The sequence below is a fragment of the Leucopleurus acutus genome (genome assembly GCF_964270905.1).
Source record: "Leucopleurus acutus genome assembly, chromosome: 13".
Taxonomy (NCBI): Eukaryota; Metazoa; Chordata; class Mammalia; order Artiodactyla; family Delphinidae; genus Leucopleurus; species Leucopleurus acutus.
The window spans coordinates 69,289,584-69,313,470 of NC_139155.1; the positions used below are offsets into that span (position 1 = coordinate 69,289,584).

The window sequence follows — 23,887 nt, forward strand, 5'->3', positions numbered from 1 at the left end:
CCAATTAATATTCTGACATTTTTCCCCTTTTGTCGCCTACCTGTTCGTTATGCCTCAGTTGTAACGGTGAGTAAAACTCTTTGTGTCACATACTCTTCATCTATAAACTTTGCTTTACATAGTAATATTTTCAACTATTTCCTGCTCTTTTCTTAAAACTGCCCACTGCTGCATGGCTGCTCCTCGGTGCTCCTGGCAGCAGCTCGCGCTCCACCTCGTGCTCCATTGTTAAGGGGCTCTTTCCAACCTTGCCTCAAAACTCTCCCTATTCACTTTATGTTGCTTCTGCTACTTCCTTTGAATGCCAGATTCACTCGCCAAACCTCACAGCTTCTTTACTATTAGCCCTGTGTGCTGTATGACACGCAGGGTTGTTTACATTATTTAAAAGCATGCAGCAATTGGTTGGCCTGACAAGTCTGTAAAAGTAGGCAGCTAATGGTTCTTTGTCACTTGAGGACCAGTGTTCCTATGTCAGTCTTCCTATAGAGTCAAAGCATGGATACTTGTGCTGGGGAAAGCTCCTGCAGACATGAGCCCCAAGAACCAGTGGAAGATCACTATCATTTTACTGTTGTGTTTTCTGCAGAATGAATATATGAAAGATGACTTCTTCATTAAAATTGAAACATGGCACAAACCAGACTTGGGAACATTAGAAAATGTAAGTTTTGACTCTGGGCTTTCAGTGTAGAAGGCCCTGGAAATGGGAATACTGTAGTCATTTTGTCATCACCAAAGTGATGCCACCTGCCTTAGATGAGCACCTGGCCACACCGGGGTGTGTGTCAGATTGCCGTGAGGCAAGCACACAGCCAGAAACAAACGGGCCTTCCTTGTCAGTCCCTTGCCCTGGTGTGTGAGTGGACTTTGGTGAGGTTGCTGTTTTTATCATCACTTCTCTTTTCCTGGGACAGGGAGAGCATAGATAAAAATTCACAGATAATTTTTTTCATCTTTTCATCTGTGTATTTGCCAGAGCTGCTCTGCATAACAAAATTGATTGCTTTAATTTTCACCTCCATTCCATTTTGCTGGAATATGGGTTGATTTCAGAGAAATGGCCAAAAGGCAGGAGGGAGAAGGTACTTTGACTGATTTACAGAAATGTTGACAAGCTCCTGCCTTTTACAAATTGGTGCACATTTACCCCTAAAGTAAATTACCAAAAACTCAGTTAAGACTCAGTGTAGTCATTAACTTGTAAGGTTTGGCAGGGAACTTGGGAGGGCATCTGGTATAGGTTGATGCCCTGGCCCAGTGGTTCTCAAAGGTGTGACCTCTGGACCAGCAGCAGCATCTGGGAACTTGTTAGAAATGCAGACGGCTCAGGCCTCACTGCATACCCACTGAATCAGAATCTCTGGAAATGGGGTCCAGCAGTCTATTTTCTGGTGGGCATTCCAGTTTGAGAACTACCGTTCTAACCTTATGATATGCTGTTATGGGAAAGTAAGTTTATGGTAATTGTTGTAGATTCTTTTCTCCCTGTGGTTTAATGTTATTGGTGCCAATCAGTAGAACTTTAATGATAATTTGTAGTATTTGACTTGAGTTTTTCTTCGAGATGATCATTTGACTTTTCACGTTTTTTTTTTTACAGTAGCTCTAAAATTTAATCGAAATGAGATATTTTGGTATGCTTTAGTCTGTATGATTTAATTTGCCATTTTTAGTTTTCAAATGGGCGTATCTTTGGCAGTTTTTAAACAGTTCTTTATGGGTTCATAGATGGAGTTTCAGAAATAAATGATTGAACAACATGAGGTATAGAGGAATTGACATCCTACTGAAACTGAATAGCTTTAGGATAATCAAATACAGGAGAGGATTTAGACCATACAGTGCAGCCTCTTAAAATGTAATTATAATGTCACCTTCTGTTTGTCTAGGACTTAGAGGTTACAAGGACTTTGTCATGTACCATTTGGGTTAAACATAGGTCAGGTACATTTTTTGTATAAATCATCTCTAAGGGCTACCAGAAAATAATGGTGACCGATTTCTGTTAATTTGGCATTATCCCCTTCCCTCTGCCCCTCCCCCACCCCCACTTATTATTTGGGGTTACAGGGGTAAAAGATTTTGAGATCCCTCCAGCCGTCAGACAACTAATTTAATGAAATAGCAATTTGGATTTTTTTTATTCCTCATAATGTACTCCGAGAGTCTAAAGATAAAAGATTATGTATGTAAGTGTAGTAGTTTTGCCTAACAGTTTGCTTTGTTTCCTTTCTCTTTGTCATATATAGGTACACGGTTTAGATCCGAACACATGGAAAACTGTTGAAGTTGTCCACATAGATATTGCAGATCGAAGTCAAGTTGAACCAGCAGTAAGTATGATGTACAACTCGATGACGTTTTAACCTGTTGCCTTTTACATCTAAAAATTGTTTTATTTTTTTTTCTGGTATGACCTACCTTTCTACACTGAAATAAGCATGGAACTTAGGTCTGGGTCCAAAAAGAGATCAGAGCAGCAAAAGAGATCAGAGAATAAGAGAGAAGGTGATTTGTTTTTTCGTGTGGATTTCACCTTTGTACAAGTGATCCCTCTGAGAAATCCCAGTATACCCAGGATATACATAGGAGTTTGTTTTCATTGGGGGGGAAAAAAATAACATTATTTTACAAAAGAATTTTCTCTTGAGCTTTTTTAAATACTATGGGTCCCTTATACATTTAAAGTCTGATTAAGAAAGCAAAAATTTAATTTACATACAAATTTTCAGTAATTCAGGGCTAAAGTTGTCATTTGTGGGAAATGGTTGATGGTAGAATATCCCAGTCTAACAGTTGTGTAGCTTTCTCTTTTGAGTCTTACTAGATGTAATTATTTGTACTCTATAGACTTTTGACTTAATTAAAAAAAAATTTTTTTCCCAAAAAGTAAGGACCCTTAGTCCTCACCCCAACCCCAGCAATTAAGACCCTTGTTATTACTTTGCCCCAGTTTATAAATGTGAACTCAGTTCTTGTAGTGTGTGGGGTACAGTTGTGGATTTTTTACGTGCTAAAATAACCGGTGGCCCTCTTCCTGCTAGTCTGGAGAACTAAAGCTTTGCAGTAAGAGTGGCACCCCTTGGTTTGTCATGGCAAAGCATGGCACATTAGGTTAGGATCCCTTTCCATTTCATTTTTGTGCTTATTCCCTGAACTTGAGCAGTGTTGTAAGCTGAACAGAAATAACCCAGATAGTAAATGTCTGGTTTTGCCATTGAAATTGAAAGGTAAGCTTTCAAAAACAAAGGTTCGACCTTTTTTCAGAAATCACTGGGGTTGGGACTGCCAGCAGTGACCCTCTGCTAGGCCAGGTCCTGTTCTGTTTAGGGCCCCCTCCCTGATAAGAAGTGTGAGCACCGATAAGGGACTCTTGTCATAGAAATTCTTAAATTTTAGTCATGCTGTGATTTGAAGTTATTCCGTTTTAGTGATATTTCCACCTCTGAAGTTATATTGGACTTCTTTATCCTTAGAAATGAATGTATGTTCTGTTTTAAAAACAATATTCAGGTGTCTGTTTGGCCCCTTTATCTCTCTTGGTACCTCTTCCAGCCATGAGTTCGTGTATGTTAAAGAGTGTGGTGATAGGGTGAAAGATCACTGGGAGTGGGTCACTGATGGCTAGGTCAGGGTAGCTCAGATGCCTGGAGCAGCAGTGCTGCCCACCGGGATTGGGTGAAGGCACTCGGATCGTATTGCGGGTGTTTGACTAAGTTGTGCTGGCCAAGCAAAACGGTCCAGTCTTGTGGCTCAGAGGTTTGCATTCCACCTTGTTCTCCAGCAGAGCACAAGGCACCTTTGATTTTGCCGGGGGCACAAGAGTAGTTCTTTGTTCCTGTCCTCAGGCTAAAATGGGCTCCCAAACAATGTTTGCAGGCAACAGTGCAAGGGGAAAGAACAGTTCAGGCTGATTGTGCAAGAGCCCTGGAGGCCCTCATTCCCTTCCTTCCACCGCAGCCTCACCTCCAGAGAGGAGGGAAGGCACTGCTGGCCCGGGATGCACGATAGCAGCATTGCCACAGGGGCTCTGGCTGGAAGGCACCACAGTGCAGAGGCTCAGCAGGTGGCTCTCTTTTTGGAAGGATGTGTGTGTGGGGTGGGGGGGATAGATAGTGAGAGAGAATGGATTGGGCCCAGATGAGAGGGGTCTGCATTGTTGAGTCCATGGCGCTGTCACTGAGAACATACACTCTGAAACTAGATGGGCTTCAGATTCAAATTCTGAGGTCTTGCTACCTACTGGCTATTTAGTTACTTAACCTCTCTTCCTGATTTATGTTGTGAAAAATGGGGCTGATTATCTCACAGGATTAAATTTGAGCACTTAGAGCAGTGCCTGCTTTAATAAATGTTCGCCATTATTGTCATTATTCTTAGCAGGAGTTCTGAGAATCTGTACACCAAGCATTGTTTGGGGAGTGAATAAGTGTTCACATATGTATGTGTGGTTTTGTTTTTCACCGTTCATAGCTCCTGTTTTCCAAGTTACACCTTAAAGATTAGTTTAAAGTTTACTGAATTCACAGTACCTTTTTTTATTGTAATAAAATACACATTAGATTTACCACTTCACACATTTTAAACGTGCAGCTCAGTGGCGTTTAATACATTCACAGTGTTGTACAACCATCATCACCATCTAGTTCTAGAACATTCTCACCTCCCCGAAAGGACACCCTCTACCCATCACTCCTCACTGCTCCCTCCCCCCAACCTTTGGCTACCACTAAGTGTTTTCTGCCCCTATGGTTTTACCTGTTTGGGATATTTTATATAGATGGAATCATAGCAATATCTGGCATTCTGTTTGTGGCTTCTTTTACTTTGGTATAATGTTTTCAAGGTTCATCCACCTTGTAGCATGTGTCATTTTGTCATTCTTTTTCATGCATGAAGAATAGTCCAGTGTATGAATACCATGTTCTGTTTATGCATTATTCTGTTGGTGGACATTTGGGTTGTTTCCACCTTTTGGCGATTGTAAATAGTGCCACTGTGAACATGTGTGGCACAGTAGCTTTTTGTTTGTGTGTTTTCTCAGTTGTGGAAACTACAAGTACAAATGATATCGTGTAGGGATTCTCAAAACCTTTTGACATTAAAAAAAGAAAGAAAGAACCTTAACATGCATATTTTCTGCTATAAAAGGAGAGAGGGGAACTCTGTGTGGTGGGAGGTGAGGGTGCCCTTGCAAGTTTGGGGCTTGGGGTGAGGGGCAGAGCACTGAGCTGCCTGGGGGCATGTGAAGGCTGAGGTGGGCGGAGCAGGGGGAGTCATGGGGCTCGGGCTCTGCCTCTGCCTTCTGCACAGCCTCCTCCTTCCCCTCTGCTGGCACAGATGGTTGCCCCACTCTCTCCCTTCAGGTTCCACCCCCATCTGCTTGGCCTCCACTAGTTAATGTTTGCATTAGGATTAGCTCCTATTGCAAACACCTGGACCACCTGGCTCTCCTTACTTCTTGCCAGATCCAGTTTGATTTTCTGTTGAATTAATTTGTTCCTTTGATTCTGCACTTTCATGTTCCTTGGAAATTATAGCGCACTGTGTCAAAGGAAGCTTTAAGAACGCACTTGCATTTCTGAAATGGCCATGTTGTCATAGCAGTCAACTTATATCGTGGGGCTCAGTCTGTGCTGCTGGCATAGCCCCCGGTAGCTCCTCAAGATGGTACAGTACCCTCAAGAGGCTTACACTCTGGGTGAGACAAACCCTGTACAGTGAAATAGTTAACAAATGGTGGGGGTGTGTGCTTGGTCCAGAGTGCATCAGGATTTCAGAGAAAAGGAATGATCTGTGAGGACAGAGGTCTGAAAAGACTGAGGAAGAGTCATAATATGACGACGAGTAGCGTTTTGATGGGTGGAGCGGTCCACCCCCACTCTCACTGCAGTTTTCCCTCTTACCAGCTTGCTCTGTTGTATGTTTGTTTGTTTTTTTCTCTCCCTTCTAAATAGAAATTGAACCCCAGAGGGAAGAATCTTTGTACTGTACTGTTAACCCTTGCTTCCCCAGCTCCTAGAACAGTGCCTGGGCTGTAATAGGTACTCAGTGAATGTATGTTGAATGAATGAGTGAATTGCAGGCAAGCAGAATATAAGCAGAGGTACAGGTGCGTTATCCAACGCTGAGGGAGAGGTTGGAATAATAGAGTTGAAGGGGGAACCTTAGCTACCTAGGCCTCAGTGCTTTCAAACTGTGCTTTGCAGAGCCCTAAGTTTCTTGGAAACCAGTCTGGTTGTTAGGATGAGTGCCTAGAGCATGGGGCTGGGAAGTTCCCTCTGCCCCTCTCCCAGCACAGTTCTGCATGTCTTACACTAGTCTTCACCATACGATTTACTTTGAACACAGTTCTGCAGCTACACATAGTTTGGTTTCAGGGCTAAACAGGGAGGTCCTATTGTACAAGTAAGGAAACTAAGGCCAGATAAACTGCGTTTTTCTCAAGGTCGTTGAGCTGATGCCTGAAGTGGAAATTTTAACTCAGTCCAGTATTCTTTCCACTGACTTGACTCCTTCCGAGCAGAGGCCCTGTCTGCTTTGTCTCTTTTCAAGCTGCCACTTGAGCACTGTCTTCCTCTCCTCAAGCTGGTCTGCCGCTGGCCACGTCACACTTCTTGTTCTGGCCTCCCTTCTGGGAACCTTCCTCTCTGTCCAAAGCCTGTGTGTCCTGCAGGATCTGCCTCCGGGGGATTTCACTTTCGTTGGCATCAGTCTTCCCCTGTGCTGAGTTTCAGCTCTTGTTCATTTCTTTGCTGTGTCTTGTTCTGTGTTCAGGAACCCATCTCCTCTTCACAGAGTGGTGACTTGTGAATAGGTGTCAGATGAACCTGATGAGCTTGAGGGCAATGAAGAAACTAACCTGTAACACCTGGGTTGGCGGGGGGTGAGGAATCAGGCACTCACATACATTCCCTGTGGGCGTGTAAGTCGCACAACCTCTGTTGCAGAATTGCAAATGCACGTGCCTTTTGCCCCAGCAAAATTCCACTTCTAGGAATTGGTCCTACTCAATGTGAAGTACCAAATGTATAAGCATAAGATTTTTATAAGGAAACAGTCTGAAGTCTTAAATGTTTCTCCATCGATGGGGAGCTGATGAAAAACGTGGTTCCACCCGTATGGTGGAGTTCAGTGTAGTCACCAGAAGGGAGTGAATCTTTTGTACTGATAGGGTATCCTTTCCAATATAATGTGGAGGGAAAAAGATAATATCTATATGCATGTATTTGCTTGCTTACGTATAGAGGTCAAGAAGTGTGTATAAGATGGTGGTGACAGTGATTCTTCAGCAAACGGGAGCAGCTAGATGAGATGGCAGGGGGATGGGGTAGAAGAGTCAGGGTCTGGCAGAGACATGCCCAGTGGACTGGGGGGGGATGTTCTCACTCAGTGTTCAGTTTTCTGTTGCTACGTGACAGATCACCACAAACTGAGTTGCCGTGTAATGTAACCTAATCAAAGAAATGACAGCCCATCACCTTTGCCATAGTCTCTTGGTTAGAAGCAAGTCACAGCTTCCACCTGTTCTCAGGGGAGGAGATTACACAAGATTGTGACTCACTGGGGGAATAGGGTCATCTTAGGATACGTCTGCCATACCAGTGGCCAATTTTTAGTACCTAAAGTTTGCTCTTTAAGGATTAAAGTGATGCTAGAATTGGGAGCTTGGTTAACTGTGCATGGGCCAACGAGGTGGATTTTCAGTAGGGAGACCTGAAGGTGTAGTCACCTCTCCATGCTCAGCCTGGCACCTTAACTCCTGGAGGTTTTAGTCTCAGTCTAATTCCTTGGTTTTTATTTTGTTTTTAATGAACTCTGGTTTTACTTGAATGAGCTAAATTTTCTTAAAACGTCTGAAATGGTTGAATTTCTGTCCTGCATATTACTTGCTTTAAAAGAAGTAAAAACAGTCGAAGAAGAAGTAAAAACAGTAAAAGAAGTAAAACAGTAAAAGAAGTAAAAACAGTATTTTGAGAGGATAAGTAGTCAACTCTCCCAAATCAGGACAAATGTGAAATGGTTGGGAGTTAAGAAACCAGGAAGTTGGAAGTGAAGCTTGAATCTTTTTACTCCACCTGGTGGCGGGTTTCTGTCACTGCAGCTGGATTTAATACAAACAGAGCCCTGAACGTTGTTCTAGTTGAGAGTAACTGTTGACTGCTTTTAGCGTTTAACTCTCTCTGCTGTGCTGCTCTCCTTGTAGACTTGCTGGGTTTTGGTCATGCTTATGCACTGTACTTCACCATGCATAGAAGGGATGTGATTAGACCCACAGTGTAACTGAATACTTGGGTGGATGCTTTGACATATTTACATAATCGAAGGATGACATTGTCAAACTAACTCTAGGAACAAGGAGTTGTAAAAACTGTCACTGTGATGCAGAGTCACAGAGTAATTTGCTACAGAAATCATATATACATTTAAATTTATGGGTTATTTGGTTTTTTCCTTGATGACTTATGGGAAGTCTGCATAGGACTGTTACTATAGCCACCATTCTCTGGTATTTTCTAGAAGATAACAGCACTGCCTAATGAAACGAGCTGAGCAGTCTGAGATTTCTGCTTAAATGTCCCCACCCAATTTCTTTTGGCTACCATGCAAAACGGATTTCTTGTTTTAGTGGAAAGAGGCATTGGAGTGAAGTATTAAGATGTTATATCCTTTTAGAGGGAAGGCTCCTTCTGCTTGTAATTGCAGCAGCCACTGAGCACAATCACGTTCCATCAGAACACACTCCCTGCCCCCACATCTCCTCCGTCCCCTCCCCTCAGCTTCTTGCCCCTCCCCCATTTCAAATATAACCCAGCTATCACTCTTGAAAAGCCTTCCTCAGTAAATTGGGTGCCCCTTGGGGGCCTGGACTGTACTGATCATCTCTGTGTTTCTAGGACCTAACAAGATGCTCAACGCCTGACATGCAGAGAGCTCTTCAGTAAAGGTTTGATCAGTCAAAGAGAATTTGCAGATTTTTTCCTCTGTGGTGTGAAAAAAAAAAGCAGGGCAATGGGGAGACAGTTTGGAGGAAATGAAGTTTTTATTGTTCAAATATTAAATGGACAAATGCTACTTTAGCTCCTTCTTTACTAATTCTGGATCATGAAGTATATGTGATGTGCCTTCAGTTCTAAAAACTGTGTCCTTTCTGAATGAGCAGATGCCTTTCTGTCAGATTAAAAAGTGTTTCAGTTAGATCAGATTGTAAGAAGGAGTCAAGGTGTCCAGCGTAAAACACCAGAATACAAGTTTTAAAGTATTTTTAATTTCTAAAGTCGCTGTTGATACATAACCACAATAAAAAGTTGAGAATTCTTTAAATGTCCTGATGAAATGCACATGCATATCTTCAACTCATTTCCAAAATATACACAAATGAGTCAGTTGACATCTGCTTCTGCTTTTTTTTAAGGTATGAATTTGAATCTGGCCCCTTTTAATCATCTCCAGCACTTTGTCTAAGTAGCTTTCCATGATTTGTATACAAAAGTCACTTCCCAGGAGAGGAAGAGTCTTTAAAGTGTAAGCCGAAGTGTACACATGATTAACATCAGAGAGACCTTCGTTTTTGGAAGTAATTTGAAAGAAAATGAGCACAATTTAAAAAAAAGAAAAGAAAAGAAAAAGAAATTGGAACCACATTTTAGGTATTTATGTGTAACCGGGAAAGGATTGTATCAGCCTTCCTCTGTAGTCTATGCTTCCTCTGAAGTACATGCTATGGGACTTTATTTTTATAATTTATAATTTTTTTTCGTGGAAATAAATGTTCAATTCAAATTTTTAAGGCTCACAGGTCTAAAATTGATAAAGCTGAACATCTGCTTTTTAGATGTCAGTAATAAGCAAATATTAATGGCATAAAAGTTTGGGAGATATAGTTGAAAAATATAGATCTGTGCCAAATTAAAATGCATCAGGTTTAAAGAGAGAATAATTTTTTTCCCTTTTTCATCATCTTAGGGTGTATTAATTAAAGGTGAAAGGTTTTTCCCAAATGAGGCATTTCAAAGCCAAGAGTTGCCCAGTTTTTAACCTTAGTGTTGTTTCACTGAAGATGGTATTCCTAAAAGGAAGAGACACACAAGGTAGAAACCCATATTGTTTCTGGGTCACAGAAAGGATGTGCAAGGTGTGGTCTGATTGATCAGATCCTTAGTGGAGACTCCTCAAAGAGCTCAGAGGGGCACTTTCATTGTGAGTGACCCAGGAAGCTCGTGCTCTTAAGATAAAGCTCAGATTTCATACATATCTCTTCCTTCTTCTGTCCTTTTTAACCCCCCTCTGTCCCATTTGTTACTTTCAGGTCCTTATCCTTACATGCTCATGAGTATAATTGCCTTGGTTGCCGTGTTGTGTTTACCCCAAGTCCTTTTTTTTTTTCTCCACATTTGCGATTGTCCCCCACCCCGCGCCCCGGGAAGTGGTGGAAAGGAGGTATCTCACACTCTGGACTCAGAGCTCTATGCCTTCAGCCCTGATGCCTGCCCCCAGTAGCCAAACCTCCCTCCCTGGGCTGTGCTCCTTGGGTCGCCACTGTTGGACTCCAGACGGCTCTGTGCCATCTCCTTCCAGTAGAAAACTTCTCCTGAGCAGCTTTTTCAACAGGAGCTCCTGGAGCAAAGTGTGGCTCCCCTCACTAGTCCCGCTTCTTTCCTTGCTACCCCAAGGGACACGGGAACTCCCAGGTGAGAGGCCAGGGCTGCTCATAAAGTTCACTCCCTCGCGGGGCCTGGAACCCCTCTGCTCCGTTCCAGCCTATGTAGTTTCCCCACTTGTTTGGGCTCCTTTGGAGAACACCCCCACCACGGCCACAAGGCCGTACATGTGTGGATCTCAGTTGTGGCTGGATCTGCCCACTGGTCCAGTTCTCTGAACGTTCTTTAGAGGTTACAAGCTTCTTTTTAGGGCCCCTGAGGCCCTCTGGGGAACGTTGTGGCTAAGGCCTAAGCTAGGACTTTGGCCAAAACGCTTTCCTTTTAAGCACGGTCTGCCCGTGGGCAGCTTGTTAGAGATGTAAATTCTCCTTCTCCCAGGTCGGAGCCTTCCAGGCCCTGGGCTGTCTCTGTCCAGCTCTATAGGTGATTTCTGCTCACTCTTGGGAAGTGCTCTAGTATGCTGTTTCTGGTCAACATTGTAGAGGGGGCACTCTCCTTCTAGGATTTTGGAAGCAGAAGGAACCTCAATTGGAGGCCATGGTCCCAAAACATTCACACCAGTCGCTAATTTTACTGTTCAGGAGTTTCAGCTCAGGGAAGTGCTGTAACTTTCCCACAAGCCACGTTACCAATGGACTCAAAAGCAGGGCTGCTGACTTATTTTTCTAGAACATCTCACTGTATGCTGTTCCTTCCTTTGCATTATGTTGATTAAGAGCATTCTCAATGTATTTAAAACAAGCAAGTGCTGGCTCTTCCATCCATCTTCTCTTGCCCCCCGAAATAGCAGCTTTCGTCAGTGGCCTTTGTTACCTCCATCCATAACTGCTAAACTCTGGCATATTTGGAAATTTGTATACATACAACAGAATAGAAGGATTGGAGACCCTAAGATGTCTTTTGGTGTGCGTACTTACAGTGAGCACCACTCATATATTCATGTTCATTTAGCAAACATTTATTGGAACTTGCTATTTGCTCTGTGTTGGCGTGGTAAATATTTTTCCAGATAAACTAATAATTGTATCTGTCTGAAGAGCCTGCAAGATTCTTAATCAGTGAACATGTTAAAAGTGTTTCTAAGTGACTTGGAGTTCATTTTTTCTGATTGTGTAGTCTGGTGGTGTCGAGTGCCCTCCACCAAAGAGCTTTTTTCCTCACAACTGATAGAGACCAGTGCTGGGCTCCAGGGTGCCTGCAAAGGCCGGGTTCAAAGGCTGACAAGATGTTAGATTTGGAGTTTAGTACTTTACTAAATGAAGAGCCCCCACCGTTTAATTGCGTATCCAAAGGCAGTAATGGGATTGTTGGGCTCATCCAAGCCACTTGTAGGAGTCCTGTGGTGATGGTGGTCTCCAGGAAAATGAATTGGCTTTTAAAGTTTGTGCTTTTTGCTTGTTCTTTCCAGCACTGACCATTTGTTCTCCGGTTATGATCCATTTGTTTGGCGAATATGTTTTGGTGGGCCCGTTTTAGTTGAGAGCAGAAGTACGCTAAGCTGTATCTGATTTTCTGAAATCTTGGTTGCCTTTGGAAATGAACATGTAAGACTTGCCTTTTCCACCCACTTAGCTGTTGTCACTTTGAACGCCATTCCATTATTTGAGTATTGAACAATCTGGCACTTCATAATTGTTTTAAACCATGAGTATGTATTGTTTTAAAGTTACTGCTCGTTTTAAACATACTTTTTTCCTAAATGTCAGCCATGGAAAGCTGATGAAACTTGGTTTCATTTATTTAGGCATGTAAGTTTTGGTCACACTTTTAAGCAGTGCTTGTTTCTTGCGCTCTAGGAAGGATTCGGGCATATCTTTTCTTTTGATCAGACATTCTGTGAGACAGTACCCAGATGTTACACATTTGAGTAGATAGTCTTGGCAACATATGCTTTATTGCACTGCCTTTAAAAAAAAACTTCATAATTTTAAAGAAATGTAAGAATCACAAAATATGCTTTCTAAATAATCTTTATAAGATTAAAATTTTTTCTCTTTAAAATCAGAAACATGAAATTCGGCTGGAAAAAGTTAAATATTTGATCAGACCATATGAAATTGTTAATATTTGTCAGCTTTTGAGCCACAAAAGTGACACTTTTGGGGTCAATCTAATAGACTTCAGAATTAACCATTGGTAGCTGATAACCCTAAATGGTCAGCGCTGACCGTCACTCCAGTTCATTGTTGCCCACAGCTTTCACAGAGCGCCTGCATCTTAGATGTTACTTTTGTTCCAGCTGTTGCCTCTCACTTCCTAAGAAGGGCTTTCTGCCTCCCAGAGCTGTGGCTGCCCCATTCTTCAGCCGTGAAGAGAGCCTTTGTTTATTGGAAGTCTGTGGCCGGGCTCCAGCAAGTGCGAGGAGCCTGTGGTTGCCAGATGCTTCAGGTCTCCTTGGCATGAGCAGACACTCAACCCAGTAGAGTACCTCTCCCTTCTGCCACTAGAATGAACCTAGACACTCATTTCTATCTTGAAAGGGTGTAACTTATCCCCGGTATATGTGCAAGAGCTCCAAAAGCTCTTTATTAAAGTGCGTGCATCATAAAGAGGTGAGAGCTGTGATCCAGCTCCTGACTTGTAGTAGTAGCATCCTTGACCTCTGGAAAATAAAACAGAACAACTCAAGTACAGGTTTTGAGGTAATGGTGGTTTTGCTTTTGCTTAAGAAACTTCACTTGTCAAAGGCTTATCTCGTCTCCCTTCGCTGTGCTGTGAAGCAAATCATTGTCAAGATCCTTTTCGTAGTGAGTTACAGAGGGTTTTTTCTTTTCTCCATTCTCAAAGAAGATATAAATAAGTGTAAGCATGGTTCTTATTAAAAAGAAATGTGAAAATGTTTCCCACTTTATTCTGCTGCCTTACATGGTCAAGTACTCTGGAACACTTAGATTTGCATCCAGTGGTGGATTTAGAGAATGTCCTGTGTATTTGAAGGCATAGTTGGATGGCAGTGCCCTCTTGTGGGAAAAGAGCACATTGCTTATTTCATGCTTGCTTAAATCTTAGCAAGAATTTTTAAATTTCTCTGAAAACTCTGTGTGTACAAGCTTATGTTGCAGAAAATACTTTTTCCACTAGAACCTGTTATTGGTATTTACTTCTAATCTCTTCCATGATTTCAAAGAAAAAAAAGCAGGGAGGGTGGTGTGGTGGAGGTGGTCAGGTGTGAAGTAGTTCCTAGGGGGGAGAAATTGTCTGGTAAGAGTTAGAAAATGGGTTTTTTCTGAGCAGCTAACGGCAGATATTTTTAAAGAAATTAGCATAAACAGCTCCAAATCAAGTTTTTAAAGTCTGTTCCTTATAAAAGCCCTTTTCAGCAGTGTAAAGCCCTCAAGGAGAGGTTCTCTAGACCGAGTGGGAGTAAACATCCCTTAGGGTACTTGAGTCTTATCAAGTGATGAAGTGTAAATCACATCACATTTTTGCAGTAAAGTTTCGTGGTGCCTGGGTGTCCACAGAGCAGCATCTGAGTCCCGGCTCTGCTCAGCCACCGTGAACTTGGGCAAGGAACTTCACTTCCTCACCCCCAGTGGCAATGTTAGTAACTTTGTTCCAAGGTTGTGAGGGTTAACTAGTAGGAAGTGTGTGCCTGGAACATAAGTAAGTTTTCCTAAAATGGTAGCAAGAATGATGCTGCTTATCAGATTTTGCTCTTGCTGTTAAAAAAAAAAAAAAAAGTTAAAATTTTTTCTGCAATTATTTCCCATTTAGTGTTTGTTAAATTGGTGCTAATGGAATTAATGGGGTCCTGGGATTTAGATGCAGCTGTGCCTGAAGCCCAAATCATGAACCAAAATGGACATTTTACTGGAGAGGGCTCACCCTGTGAATTTTCAAAAGGACATTCCCATTTTAGTGTAAGGAATTTGATGTAATACGTTCTGTGATCTACTGTCATTTAAGGAAGTAAATGCATTTATGTTAAGCAAAACTTTCCTAAACATATTGTTTATGTTTTAGGCATACGCAGTTTAATTTTAAAATATATATTTAACAATCATCTTTAATAAAACTGACTTGTTGGTATGTTGAAACTTATTTCATTGGTTTTAAGAGTTTAAAATGTCTTCATTTTTAAAGGCTATACTATATAAACATATAATAATAAATATAATGTAACAGTAACAAATATATTGTATATTTGTGTATGAAACACAGGCTTATCCAAACCAGTAGCCTACTGACCCCTGAGAGGAGGGCTGGGGAGTACCCTCCAGCCCTGGGCTCTCCAGGAACCCAGCCTCTGGAGCCCAACTATTTAGTTTCCCTGCCAGGTTGTAGGAGATGGAGACTGTCACATCAGGCTTTTGGTTGTAACTTCTTTTCGTAACTGAAATTCTGAGTTTTTTTCTCTTTCTCTATCGATTTGCAACCTTCCAAAGGCTTTGGGGGTCTGCCTTCATAAACATGACAGTGTTGGCAGGCTCTGGCTGTGATTCGGACAAGATGAGAAGGAATGGAGGAGGTGATTACTCTAGCTGTGCTCTAGCCCAGCAGTGCTCTAGGCTGTGGCCACCTTTCAGCACAGAGCTCTGCTGACAGCGTCTGTCCTCCTCCCCTGTCCGCCAAGCTCGCCCACCCCAGGTCTCTGTGCAGCGTCTCTATGAGATTGAAAAGATTACAAGAAAGTGTTCTGTTTGGGTGTGTAGGTTTGACTGCATTTCTCAGTTCTCAGGGCAGTTGTTTAAAAATTCAGCTTTAAAGATTCATTGGTGGAAAGCCAGTAAGGATTAATGAGAGTGTTGAATTAGAGAATATTTTTTAATGCAGTTTTGTTCCTCTGAGGTACATTCAGTAACAGAAACTAGGCCAACAAGTTATTGACAATTAGTGGTCCTTTGGGAATCTGCTTTAATGAATAGATAAGAATGATTTGTAATTAGCATAATAATTATATGCAAATGAATGCTTCTGAATTGCTCTAAAACACTTCTGAACTGTTTAAACAGCCCTCCTGAGATCTTGTTACTCTATTAATTTGTGTAGCGAATCTTTTTTTCATAGATCATACAAAGATAAACTTCAGTCTAGCCCCTGTCCGAATTATTATGAATTCCAAGGTGGTAGGACCTGAATTAATGAGATTTACTTATACTACATTAATGGTACTCTATGGGAACCTGAAAGGGTGAGGAGTCACTGGGGAGATGTGATTAAAAATAGGAAAGAAAACTGCTTATTTGAAAATAACTGTTGAAATGAGTTTCTTAAACAAGTTAGTAAATGTTTTCTCTTTACACCTCTGTTACTTGCAAAATTTAATGCAAACTTTTTTTTTTTTTTTTTTTTTTTTAAATGGACTTCCCTTTTAGAGTCTGGCTTGAGTTTTCTCAGCTCCAGTTAGCTATGCACTGGGTCAATGGTGATAGGATCTGGGAACTCCTTTTTTCTAAGTGCCACAGTACTGGAAAATACAGGGCAGTGCTAATAAATGATGATGTTTGTTTATCTACATGTTTAATTCAGCTCTTTCCCCCATCCTGGTCTTTACTTTTAGGATGTGATTAGAAGAAATGAGCTTTGCTAAGTTGAGCAGCAATACCTGTGCATTTTAGACTTAATGATTATCTTTGAGCTATTTGAATAGACACCTAATTAATCATCTTGTGCTAAAGGAAGGCATTTTACAGCAGGCTGCAGGATCCTAATATCTCTCTCAAGTTTTTGTTTACCCTGTAGAATTGTTTCTCTTTGGGGAGAGCAGGTGTCAAGGAGTTGCTAGTGCATGTGGATTGGGCACTCTTTTCCTTTCCTTAGTTTACTGTAACCTCACCTGTGGTAACCAGGCATGGTTCTTTAAGCAGTTTCTGGTATCTGGAGCTCATCTCAATTTTTCCACAAGCTGTTAAGAAGCTCTTACCAGCCTACCCCCATCACCTCCTCACTCCCCCATTTATAATCATGAGTTCAGTCTGGCTCTAGGACATTGGGTTGGCTCAGCACAGATTTTTTACTTGCATTTTGGGGGACAGCCACTATGCTAAAAGTTTCATAAAACTAATTTTTTTTTTTTTTTTTTTTTGCGGTACGCGGGCCTCTCACTGTTGTGGCCTCTCCCGTCGCAGAGCACAGGCTCCAGACGCGCAGGCTCAGCGGCCACGGCTCTCAGGGCCCAGCCGCTCCGCGGCATATGGGATCTTCCCGGACCGGGGCACAAACCTGTGTCCCCTGCATTGGCAGGCAGACTCTCAACCACTGTGCCACCAGGGAAGCCCCGTAAAACTAATATTCTTTGTCTTCAAAATGAATCTGGTTTCTGTTGAGAGTTTCTATTGAGAACTGTAGTGAGTAACAGATGTACACCCAAGAGGTAGCCCAACTTTTGTATTCCAGTGACAGAAAACAGTTATTTATAAGAATTTAATTAATGTATTCTATGGCTCTAGCATAGAGTCTCAGTAACCCATTTATTTACCATATTTTATTTGTTCTCCAAAGGGTGTCTTGACTTGCCTTTTTTACTTAAATAAGAGTTTTCAATTAAATAGAGCTGTATTAACACTTATCTGAATCTACCTTATGCTGATACCATTGTGTTTTTCTGTTGTTCAGGCGCTAGCATTGGTGGAGCAAGCTGTGTCTGGGGACATTACACCTAACTTGATAATGATGGTTTTACTAAACCCTTCCTTATCCTGGCCAGGCCTCTGGGCATTATACAGACAATTAAAATTTGATCATAAAAATTTTTAAACACAGTGCACCTTAGCAATAAGATTTTTCTACTTTTAAACATGATTTTAAAACTCATTTTAAAAATACATTTCCTTGGCCTAGTGAATTTGCTTTCTTTTTTTTCCCAAGGATTACAGAAAGTGCATAGCAAATTCAGCCTTCAGAATACCCAGGAGCTGAAGACTCAAGTAGGCTACAGCTGTCTTCACCCACAGTATTCTAAAAGAACTAATGAGATGAGAAGTCTGCAGCTGGTGGCAAGCACAATAAACCATGAGCCAAGGGCTTCTCTTCATCAGAGCCTCCCCTTTCCCCACGGGATCCCAAAGGAGACAGAATACTAACAAAGCCAGCAGGCTGTCTCATTCCACACTATTGCTCATTTGCAGCTATAATTGGTAGCGGAGGTTGCATTCTGTATGCTGAAACTGTCATACATGAAGGAATATATTTGTTCATTGTGGTACGGATATAAATTGGCCAGTTTTCATATACAGAAAGACCAAACTAGCTACCCAACAATAAAATTGTAGCAAAAAAGATACTGTTCAAAAAATTAAATGTTTGTTATAGAGATACAAAACTGAGGTTGTTAAAACCACACCTGCTTCCTGCTTTTTAATATCTTGCTACTTAATTCAACTGATTAAACATTTACGTATTCAAACTAACATTAAAAAGCACAAAAAAATTCCTAGGTTTTGACAAGATGCATTATCCTCATCTGTCAAGGTTAAGGTGCTATTGTTAATAATTGGGTTTTGTTGCATTTTCAGTATATCCTTAATGTTTGCTGCTTTGTATTCAAGAGAAAAAAGCGGAGAGGGAAGACTTAGCTTTGGAGATATATGTATATATGTGTATGTGTGATATTTTATATGCACACACTCATGCCTTATAGGAAAATCCACTTTGGTATCTCTGGTGCTGCTGCTTCTTGGTGTTTTTGAAATGTGTTTTGCTTATCTGGCTTTTGTGGACACCCTTCTGCTGTCCTCCTGTGTGCTGGACTAGAATGAGCCCAGGACAGAGGGTAAGAAGGCTTGTGTTCAAGTCCTCAGGTAGGGGAGCCATTGCCACCTTCTTGTTGGACTGTGGTTTCCTCATTTGTGAATTGAAGCGACTTGGGTGGTCTTCAAGGTGCAGTTCACCTCTATAATTTTGTGAATCCGTAGTTCAGAAAAGTTATCCAGTGAACAGCACTAATAATGAAGGCTCGGAAATAAACTTTCAGGATCAGTATATTAGGTCCAGAGTGGAGAACTTTTAAAGTGTTATTCCATGTTCTTCAGTTAATGAATCTATGTCAGATAGGCATTGAAAATCCCTTAAGGTGTCGCCGTGGTATGGAGCTGGGTGGGGTTAGGAAGGAGAAAGGAGTGTTGTCCAAAAGTCCATCTAATCCAACGGCTTACATTTTCACATTCACTGGTGCTGTAATCATGCTTAGACCCAGCTCCTGGGGTGAGTCACCCCTTAATTAGTTTACCTCTACATGAAAATAATTTATGCTGGTACAATTTTTAGACCAAGCTCGCTTTTCTTAAATTAGTTCTGCCTTGGTTTATGTGCTACCCTTACTGTGTACTGTCAGCCCTACTGATACGTGTGTACACTTTGCTTTGTGGCTTTTGCTTCTTCTTTCTCTTGGAGCTGGTGAGTTTAGCATCCTCAGAGATAGTTCTGCAGTCTCTATTTCGTCAGATTTGTCTTCCAGTTGTGGCATGTTTTATTGGCTTAGTGTTTTCCTTCTTAATGGTACATAAAATAATGGAGCATCCTGTAACTGGCAGCCTCTTAGATTCAGGAAATGTGGTGTTTACTATTCAACTCATGCCAGGCTCCATAATATCTTCAATTTTGTAAAAAACAAAAACTTGAGCATCATGCCCCCAGTAAGGTCACACCCCAGTTAGTAAAAAAGAAAAAAGGAAGTATTTTTCCTTCAAATGGGATGAACTGTTAAATGTTAAACACTGGTCAGACCTCTGGGCATTATACAGATAATTAAAATTTTATCATAAAAAAATTTAACACAGTGTTCTTTAGCAGTAAGATTTTTCTACTTTTAAACATGATGTTAAAACTCATTTTAAAAATACATTTCCTTGGCTGGTGTCGGTTGGTTTCAATTCTTTCTATAACTCTCCTCTCCATTCTCTGTTGGCAGTCAACATGTAGCCCCTGGGGTTTCGATTACCGTTTCTTTGTCTCTCTTGCTTTGCTCCCAGCTAGACTGATTTTCTAGGAGCCAGAACCAGGTGTTGGCTCTCCTTGTGTCCTTAGATCCCTTAGACTGCCTCTTAGCTTAGCATCCTGTGCACTGCATGGTGCATATGTAATGCACCTTTTCTGTGATGGCTGTTCAATAAATAGTCCTTGAATCGAGGGAGAGGATGTCAAAAGTGATTATTTGATATAATGTTAAATATTTTCAGTTTTGGAGGAAACTGAGCTTATCTCTGGGTTTCCAAGCCTCTGACCTAGAAGAAAATGGGGTTACAAGTATTTGCTAGTAGGACAGCTGATTTCTCACTGTGAATCCAGGTCTTGAGACCACCTGTACAGTTGATTCTTTTCTCAGTCAGCAGTGAAGTTGTTAATTTTTAGGGTGGGGTTCTAAATTGGAATTTAAGAATTCATGTTAGCTGACAGTAATTGAACTTTCTGCTGATGTGCCCAGACACACCAGCTAACTCCAGTTGTCTGACTCCTTGCAGTTGGCTCATCCCAGTTTGTCATTCCTGGACAGTGCTGACTGACCTCGTGCCTGTAGCTGCGCCATGTTGCGTATTTTAGCAGTAAGGCTCAGCATGGCCAGCCGAGTTTGCCTGCGTAATCATCTTAACCCTCTGGGGGACCTTTTTGTAGCTTCTTAGAAGACAGCGGTTAGGAGTTCAAGGTCACACATTTGCCCAGTTATCTTTCTTTAAAGTTTTGTTGTCTACCCGAACCTCACTCTTCTCCTTCCTCACGTAATTTATTTATAACTTTCTCTTTAGGAATTATTAACATGTCATATGCATTTACTGAATAACTGTTGAGTCTTGATTGGCTGCTTCTCAGCATGTTTTCTTTGATTTTGAAAGTTTGTATTATGCCTTGGCATGTGTTCAGTGCTTGCACTGCCCCTATCTCTAAAACAATGATTTTTTTTCATATTGACTTGTCTGGGCATTTTTCTCAAAGTATGTGGTCCCTACATAAATGCTGTGAAGGACCCCTGGTTTAAAAATTCTGCTCAAGAAGAAAGGGGCTCTCCTTTTGTAGTATTTTCAACTGACCTCTGTTCACTGTTACTGTTACAACTCATTTCTTTTTTAAAATCTGGATGGTAGCTCTTCAAAAGTAGTTTTTTAATTTCTATCTGTAGATTGTGTGTATGTATGTGTGTAATGACCAAAGAACTTTTGTAAAGCAGATAGGATTAAAAAGGTTTACTCCTTTCATGTTTTCCATTCTATCAGAAAGAGGATATTAAGGGAAACAGTATTTACACACCAAAACCTCCTATAAAACCTAGATTTTAGGGCTGTTCCCTATGGCATGATATAACTGAGTCCCATATAGAGTCGTAAAGCCCTCGCTCACCTCACTTGGCATTGCAGGGCTGACATGAGTGTAGTCCCGGAGGTTTGCCTGTGTACCCATGGCTCTCCACGAACAAGGCTTTGGAGTGGCTGGCCTCCTAACTGAGGCATCCGCCACAGACCCAGCCGTGGCAGAGCTCAAGGGGATGCCACAGCATCCGTGGTTCTGATCGGTGTTCGCAGTCATGGGGGTTGCTCTCCAGCAGGCATTAGAGGCCAGTGTCTTCATCTAGGGGTGTTGTGAAAACTGGTATGGGTCAGCTTTATTTCTTGAGTGTAATTATATGTATATCAAAGTACTGAATATATAATATATCAAAGTACTGAAACTGTTGAAAAGTTTTGGAAGATTTCTTAGAGATAGCTATCCAGCAACCAGTCATGGTGGACTGTTAGTCAGGACTTTTATTACTTTTTATTATGTAGTTGTTTTGCTACAAGGTAAAAGCTTAAAGCAAAGAGAACCAAACTGAGAACTTAATATCGTTTAGAAACATTTTCCTGCGTTTATGCAAAGCACAGTAAGCCCCATCAGTTTCTGTCATGTGTTTAGTAGCTGCAGAGGACTGTTCTGGCAAGGTTAAAGAATTTTCTCTGGTTTTCTTCTCTGCTTCTGACTTTGTTTTGCTTTGCAGGACTACAAAGCTGATGAAGACCCAGCGTTATTCCAGTCAGTCAAAACCAAGAGAGGCCCTTTGGGACCCAACTGGAAGGTACTGGATGCTGACCTTTCTGACAGGCAGAGTCTTGGCAACAGAATACTTGACAGGTCCTGAGTCTGGAAGAGCTGGTGACGTTTAAGTGAAAAACAGAAATGGCACAAAAATAGTTTTATTTGTGATAAGGACTCACAGCCAGTTGCAGTTGGCCAGCAAGTCTGTGCTGCATTAACAAACAGAACAGAGCCAGGCTGTCACTTTCAGCATAATGCTATTCTGATAACTCTTAAAAGAGACAAGTGATTTAGTCTTTGGGGATTGTAATGTTCTCTTTTGAGACTTGAAGCAGTACAAAAATCCATGTTAAGTGAAGGTTGATAGTTTAAATTTAGTCTTGGTAAAAACTGAACAAGTTCCCCTTCCCTGGTCTCATGTTCCTGGCCTTTTAATAGTTACATTTCGGAAAGCAGGGTACCAGAGAACAATTTTGATGGCAAGTAGTTGTTTTCTAATAAAAAGCACATCCTTACTTTATTCATGGAAGTAAGAAAAGCAATGTTAGGGTAATAATTTAAATTGCTATAGAAATATAATGGATTTTAAAGACATCCGCTAAACTAAATGACAGCCCCTTAGAGAAGGCTTAATGTGTTGATGGCAAGTTATTACAGCTAATTTGACAGGAGAAGAGGAGCATAAAAACCTAAACATGCCCAGAGCAGATTTTCCGCCAACAGCGTTTTACTTGGTAACCAATCTGTTTATGCTGAAGCCAGTCACAGGTCATCGATAAATGATGTCTAGGATTACTGTTACAGTAGTCCCCTATCTGCAAGCGACAACTAAATACTGTTAGTCGTTGCTTGCAGATAGGGGATTACTGTAACAGCCCCACAAGAAGAACCCAGTGAGTGGTTCTCCATGGGTGTTGGACTATTTTGGACAGTCTTGCACATCAATTAAAATGAAGAATGAGTCTGACTTTCTTCTATAAGAAATGATTCATAATTATTTTCACATTTGTTCTCTGGATAGAGTTTGGTTCAAGATTCTCTCAGTTCAATGGCCATGACTAGAGACTTTTAATACCCAGAAAGTGATATATGTCACTTAAAAAAAAAAATTAAGGAACAAGTTCAGTATGCATGTTCTAAATTTACTCTCATGGATTTAAAAAAAAAAATTCCCCACCCCTTTTCAAGATTTCTCACTGTGAACTTTAGAACTCACCCTGAGTCAGAGGAGAAGCCTTTCTCTGAGATTTAACACGGGCCTTAAAAGAGAGTGCTGTGCTAGAGCAGGTGTCTGCTTCTAAGGTTGCCATATCTTCTCAAAGGTCTTCTGGCCCCAATAAGTACCAGCTCTTTAGCTGATGATAGTTTTCAGGGAATAGAGGGCCATGAAATTGAGACTTGGAGGTGGATTAAATGTTGAATTTTCTTCAAATTGTCAATTTTTCAGGTATAAACTTGAAAAGGTGATGCTATATTATGTGGTGGGCTATTGTGTCTGGGTGCACATCTTTCCTGTAGGACCTCCTAACCAGTTTTATAACAGGCAGCAAGGGTAGTTTGACACTATGACTTTTACCTGATTTCCAACCTTTAGGAACTTGGAATATGAGTTTTACTGCTTTTTTATTTATGATTTTTACCTTTTTAACTAACATTGCTTTGTCTTTTATTATCCATTAATGGTTACTTAAAATTCTAGAATAGGTTTCGTTTTTAGAAATTGTGAAATTTTGCATTTTTTCAGGTTGCAGTATAGCAAATTATTGCCCCCATTTTGTGTGTGTGTGTGTGTGTGTGTGTGTGTGTGTGTGTGTGTGTGGTGAGGGGGTTAAACAATAGCTTATTTCTCAGGGAGAGCGCTGGCTGGTAGTGATACCATTCTACCTATTTGCCTGTCGGTTGTTGACTTGAGCCAAAAGATGGTAGGTGCAGCTACTCTCATTAAGTTGGGTTACTGTTTAACTGAATTTCAGTGAGTTACTGTGATCTCAGAAATAACTCAGGGAGTCAAGAGTAAGTCAGAGGAGAAGTCTTTCTCTGAGATTTAACACTGGCCTTAAAAGCATCACTTACTGCTGAGATAGAAACTAAAGAGTAAGAAGGATTGACTAGCTGATGATACAACATACAGAAAAACAGGAACCTGTGGACTGACTTGCTCTTATCAGCATCTCCTGCAGCTGTTCAGCAGGCCCTATTTGCCTGGCACCAAAGGGAGCACCAGGGAAGGATAATAGTTGAAGGTTTCTATACTTCTGAAATATGAGAATAGGGAAGAAATA

At 41.2% G+C, this 23,887-nt stretch overlaps 1 protein-coding gene across 2 annotated transcripts in view; it reads left to right on the forward strand.

Annotated features, from left to right (window-relative positions):
* Window positions 1–23,887, forward strand: part of PITPNB (phosphatidylinositol transfer protein beta) — a 61,933-nt gene that overhangs the window by 18,670 nt on the left and 19,376 nt on the right. For both annotated transcript variants that reach the window (XM_082853363.1, XM_082853362.1), the window contains exons 5-8: window positions 59–66; window positions 590–664; window positions 2,253–2,336; window positions 21,568–21,645. In XM_082853363.1, coding sequence (XP_082709489.1) covers window positions 59–66; window positions 590–664; window positions 2,253–2,336; window positions 21,568–21,645 — 245 coding nt within the window. The remainder of the gene's footprint in view (window positions 1–58; window positions 67–589; window positions 665–2,252; window positions 2,337–21,567; window positions 21,646–23,887) is intronic.